The sequence below is a fragment of the Lytechinus pictus genome, chromosome 7 (assembly GCF_037042905.1).
Source record: "Lytechinus pictus isolate F3 Inbred chromosome 7, Lp3.0, whole genome shotgun sequence".
NCBI lineage: Eukaryota > Metazoa > Echinodermata > Echinoidea > Temnopleuroida > Toxopneustidae > Lytechinus > Lytechinus pictus.
The window spans coordinates 5,702,578-5,708,005 of record NC_087251.1 but is presented as its reverse complement, the minus strand read 5'-3'; the positions used below and the strand labels follow the sequence as shown (position 1 = coordinate 5,708,005).

The window sequence follows — 5,428 nt, the reverse complement described above, 5'->3', positions numbered from 1 at the left end:
CGCCGATTTAGAACAAGTAGTGCTGATTATTTTTACCGACGTCACGTAAGATTCAGGCAGCGGCAATTCATAATTGACTGGTCCCGATTTAGGACCAGGAGGCGTCGATTATTCTTGACTGGCGCCGATTCTTAACCAGGTGGTGCTGATTATTCTTGTCCGGCGCCGATTTAGATTTAGGTGGAGCTGATTATACTTGATCGGCGCCGGTTAAGACTCAGGCAGCGCCGATTTATAACCAGATGGCGCTGATTATTCTTGATCAGCCCCGATTTAGATATAGGTGGCGCTGATTATCCTTGATCGGCGCCGGTTACGAACTCAGGCAGCGCCGATTTTTCTTTACAGGCGCCGATTTATTACCAGATGGCGCCGTTTATTCTTGTCCGGCCCCGATTTACACTCCCCTCCAAAAGTTTGGGAACACCTGCATTCAGTGTGTGCTTTTCTATACTTGGTAGACTTTATTGATATTCAGGCTCATAGCACAGTTGAATTTTTGTTTTAAAGTGAAGATTATATACAGCAGTGTAAATTTTGATATTGATTCAAACAAATTTATACTCTCTTAAATGGCTGGCTACCAGTCAAGATGGCATTCTCTCAAAATGCTAACTTCTTTTATTACATGCAGTTATTGCAGTTATTCAGAGCTTTTACACTAATACATGTGCAACTTCATTCATTTTTCCTTTTCCTAGTCAGAAGTCAGACACAAAAATAAAATTAAACAATACTCAGTGTTTCACTGATATGGAAAACACAGATGAGTCTCACTTGTTGGGCAAGTTTCTCGAACCTTCCTGTCTAGTTCTTCCCAAAGCAGCTCGATGGGATTGAAATCTGGGGACTGGGGCGGCCAATCCATGATTTCCAGGACTTGTTTCTCTTCCTTTTTCTTCAAGTATTCTTTGCATAGTCTTGACGTGTGTTTTGGGTCATTGTCCTGCTGGAAAACGAATCCTCCGATCAGGCGTTTCCCTGAAGGGATGGCCTTCCGCTGTAGGATTGAATGATAGCCGTTCTGGTTGAGGATACCCTCTACACTGTGCAAGCTGCCTACCTTTCCTGCACCAAAGCAACCCCATACCATGACATTACCACCACCATGTTTCACAGTTGGCTTGATGCACTGGGCCCAGCATCTTTTCTCCCTTTCGCCGTCCCACATAGGTACGTCGCTTGCTGCCAAACACATCGAACTTTGATTCGTCAGACCAAAGAACCTTCTGCCACTGCTCCAAAGACCAGTCTTTATGCTTCCTAGCCCAAGCAAGCCTTTTCTTCCGGTTCTTTTCTTTGAGGAGAGGTTTCCTTGAAGCCACACGGCCCATCAGCCCTGCTCCACAGAGATGTTTCTAACAGTTGAAGAACATACAGGCATCTCACGGGTGTTGTTGAGGTCAGCTGTAATCTGTGGGCAAGTCAGACAACGGTTGCGCAGACTGCTCACCCGAATGTATTTATCTTCAGCAGGAGATGTTGTTTTTGGCCTACCACTTCGTCTCCTGTCCCCATTAGACCCAGTGGCCTCTTTGCGTTTCAGGCTGTAGTGAACAGCATGGATACTGATCTTGAGTTTCCCGGCTATTTCTCGCATGGAGTAACCTTCTTTCCTCAAAACTACGATTGACTGACGTGTTTCCAAAGAAAGCTGTCTTGTCTTAGCCATTTTAATTTTGTGACTGACTTTTGACTAAGAAAAACTGAATAGGCAAAATGAATGAAGGTGCACTGGAATAAGTGTAAAAAACTCTGAATAACTTTTGAATTCATGAATTTCAAATTGCACTGATGTCTACTCCACTTCCATGCATTTTCTTTAAAGAAGGATTAGGTATTTGTCAAGTTCAGATGTATTCCATGATAAAGATGCAGATTTCCATAAATTAACTGTCTTATGAACAATACTGAGCAACAAATTCTGAGGAAATCTGCTGTAACATTCACAAAATAATGGGAAGAATTTCAGAATAGAACCCCAAACAGAACAATGTTAAAAGAAGTAAGCATTTTTAGAGAATGCCATCTTGACTGATAGCCTGCCCTCTTCGGCAGCTGCACGTCTCTTAAGAGCTTTGAAATTGTTTTAATCAATGATAAAGTGTACACTGGTGTATAGCCTTCACTTTAAAACAAAAATACAGCTGTACTATGAAGCTTAACTTCAGTAAAGTCTACCAAAGTTCGAAAAACACACGCTGAAGGCAGGTGTTCCCAAACTTTTGGAGGGGAGTGTAGATTTAGGTGGCACTGATTATCCTTGATCGGCGCCGGTTAAGAACTCAGGCAGCGTCGATTTTTCTGTACCGGCGCCGATTTATAACCAGATGGCGCCGATTATTTTTATCTGGTGCCGATTTAGATTTAGGTGGCGCAGATTATCCTTGATCGGCGCCGGTTAAGACTCTGGCAGTGCCGATTTTTCTCGACTGGCGCCGATTTATAACCAAATGGCGCTGATTATTCTTGTCCGGCGCCGATTTAGATTAAGGTGGCGCTGATTAGTCTTGATTGGCGCCAGTTATATGCAGGCAGCGCACTGCTGATTATTTTTAACCGGCGAAGTTGTTTGGAAAAGGGTAGTTAAAAGAAAAGATAAGGAAGATGATATGATTGTGCTTTGCTGGGGGATAGTATTAATGTTGCTAATATTATATCAGTGTATAATTTTTTTAAGCGGCGCCTTTTCTTTTCTTTCTTTTAATTTTTTTTTTTTTTTTGAGCGGCGCCTTCGGCGCCGCTCAAATATTAGGGGGGGCGCGCGCCCCCTGCGCCACCCCCCTGGATCCGCCACTGAGACGTCAAAATCCTCATTAGATCAGTAAAAAGACTGACAACGATAGGGTCCTTCCAAGGCTTTTCTGTTTCTGTTTCTGTTTATGGTAACTCCCGTAGGAACTCGGCAGGACAGCATTTTGCTGGTAAACACCAAGCTAGTATATAACCAATTACCAATTTCATAGATTCATATGGGGAGAGAAACCAGATAAAGTAAGTAGAAATCAAATGTCTCAGAGTTATTCTGAAGGTGGAGTAAAAATGATAGACATAAATCTGCATTGCCAGTCATTGAAAATTTCTTGGATGAAAAAAATGATAAACGGTTCCATTGACGGTAATATTATTTGTCTTCTTCAGTCTTTTTTGCATAAAACGCAAAACTTGGATCTTTATATGGGAAATAGCTATTTTTTTAGACTGGCACACGAAATTAAAAATCCTTTTTGGAAAGAAATGTTCTTAGCGTATAGCACACTGTTATCTATGCACTGTAATGATATACCTTGCCAACCCTTATGGAACAATGATTTTATCAAAATAGGTAATAGCTCAATTCACAGTAGATCTCTAAATAATAGGGGTGTTCGTTTTGTTAATGATATTTTAGATGTACATGGCAATTTCCTCTCTTTGAATGACCTTAAGGAAAAATACAATGTTCAAATAAATTTTATTTTTTACCGTGGATTATGTGATGCTATAAGAGACGGTTTTAGCAATGGCACACACTTTAGCAAGTTCCAAGAACCTATTATCCCTGATACAATAGCACTTGTTATGAAATATAATAAAGGTTGTTCACACATCTATACGATTCTTAAAAAGAAAAGAAAAGTGGAATGTAAAAGTTTCCTTAAGTGGAAGTGTATATTCGATATGAATGACAAGCAATGGCAATCGTATTGCTCTATTGGATTCAGTTGTACTACCGATGTGAATTTACGTTGGTTTCAGTTCAAAATAATGCAACATATTTTATATACAAATGAAATATTGTTTAAAATTAATTTAGCTCAACAAAAAGAATGTACTTTTTGTAATGTACACCGTGAAACAGTAACTCATCTACTTTGTGAATGTACATGTATTAAACATATATGGGACAGGTTTGAACAATGGATATTTCTTAAAACTGGAAATAGAATTTTTTTCTCTAATAAAGAAAAATTATTTGGTTTAAGAGGTTCAAGTAATTATGCATTAAATTGTTTATTGATAGTGATACGACAAATGATCTATACTTCCAGAGTAAAACATAAATTACCTGTTTTTGATAATATCAAATTTGCACTTCAGAATTATTTCAAGAATGAAAAATATATCGCAGAGTCAAATTGTAAAATGGTAAAGTTTACAAAGAAATGGTTTCAATTACGTGCCATGTTTACATGAAGTGATCTGTTCAGTTCCCTTTCCATGTACAATGATACATATGAATATTATTGTTCATTTACTCCTTGCTTGTTCCTTAAATTGTTTACTATTATGTAAACCTGACAGTTCAATTTATATATTTGTTACAATTACTGTTGTATTGTATTTCGTTGTTATTAATTTGATTTGTCATTGAAAAGATATCTTGTTATGTTTTGAATAATAATAAAATCCCTGTGGAGGGGAAACAAATTGAAAAAAAAAAAAAAAATAACCAATTACCTAGGAAACATTTTACGTTGTCAAAGTGGAGACAATGGCAGAGAGAGGATTCGAACTCACAACCTTGCGATTATGAGTCCAATGCTCTAACCTCTGGACCACACGACCCTCTATTTCCTGTTCTGAAATCTACTGAGAGTCAATTCAAACTTCATTGTAGGCCTAGAGACAAATAAACAATATAATTATTTCTTTATTTATACCAAGTATCATCTTCGCCGTGTTATATTCACCGACAACTCTCTATAATGTTTTTTTATCGAAATATATATATTTTCCCCTTCTTTTATATATTTCTTGAAATTAATAAAAATTGACAAAAACAATACTGATATAACTAATCAAATACCTAATGCTTTATTGTCCACGCAATGTTATCTTTCATAAAATATTTAATAACATTATCAGCATCAGCATGCAATAATTATTCATGTGCCAGTATATCTTAAGATTTTAAAATCTTTTTCCAAAATTATTTTAAATTTGTTTCAAAACAACAGAATGTAGAAGAGAAGAAAACTGAATTCATTTGCCGTAATTCATTCCACATAATATTATGCATCAATAAAACGAGGAAATGAACTGTCCTATTTCCCCATTTTTTATACTAAAATGTATTTCTCCATAATAGAATTATCACCATTATTTAGCTATTCAGTACCAGCACCTCTCGATTTCTATTTTAAAACTGTTAAAAAGGCAATGCAATTTTGCCGATCAAATTTCTTTTTTTTTCTCTGAAAAAACGGAGGACATGGAGAAAGTTTGAAAGAAATCGAACAAGGAATAAAAAGTGTGAGAAGTACGAGTCAACTCTCTGAATTAATGTATGCATGAATATCATTGATTAGCAGAAAGGGAGGATCCAGAAGGATGGTGCACAGAGTCTTGGCGTTTTTAAGGCGTTCGCAAGGGACTCGAAAGGCGAAGGTTGTGTAACTTATGAAATCGTAAGATGGCCGTAAGTCTCACGAATAACATCCCAAGG

The 5,428-nt window shown here is 37.5% G+C and overlaps 1 protein-coding gene across 1 annotated transcript; it reads right to left on the bottom strand.

Moving 5' to 3' along the window:
- Positions 1-1,333: 1,333 nt before the first annotated feature.
- Positions 1,334-1,672, bottom strand: LOC129277439 (uncharacterized). The gene has a single exon (XM_054913616.2). It carries the CDS (start codon positions 1,670-1,672, stop codon positions 1,334-1,336), a length of 339 nt encoding a protein of 112 aa, XP_054769591.2.
- Between the last annotated feature and the right edge of the window lie 3,756 nt (positions 1,673-5,428).

Bases quoted from the DNA above. Each gene is read 5' to 3' on its own strand.
- LOC129277439 (XM_054913616.2), bottom strand. From the start codon at position 1,672: ATGGCTAAGACAAGACAGCTTTCTTTGGAAACACGTCAGTCAATCGTA.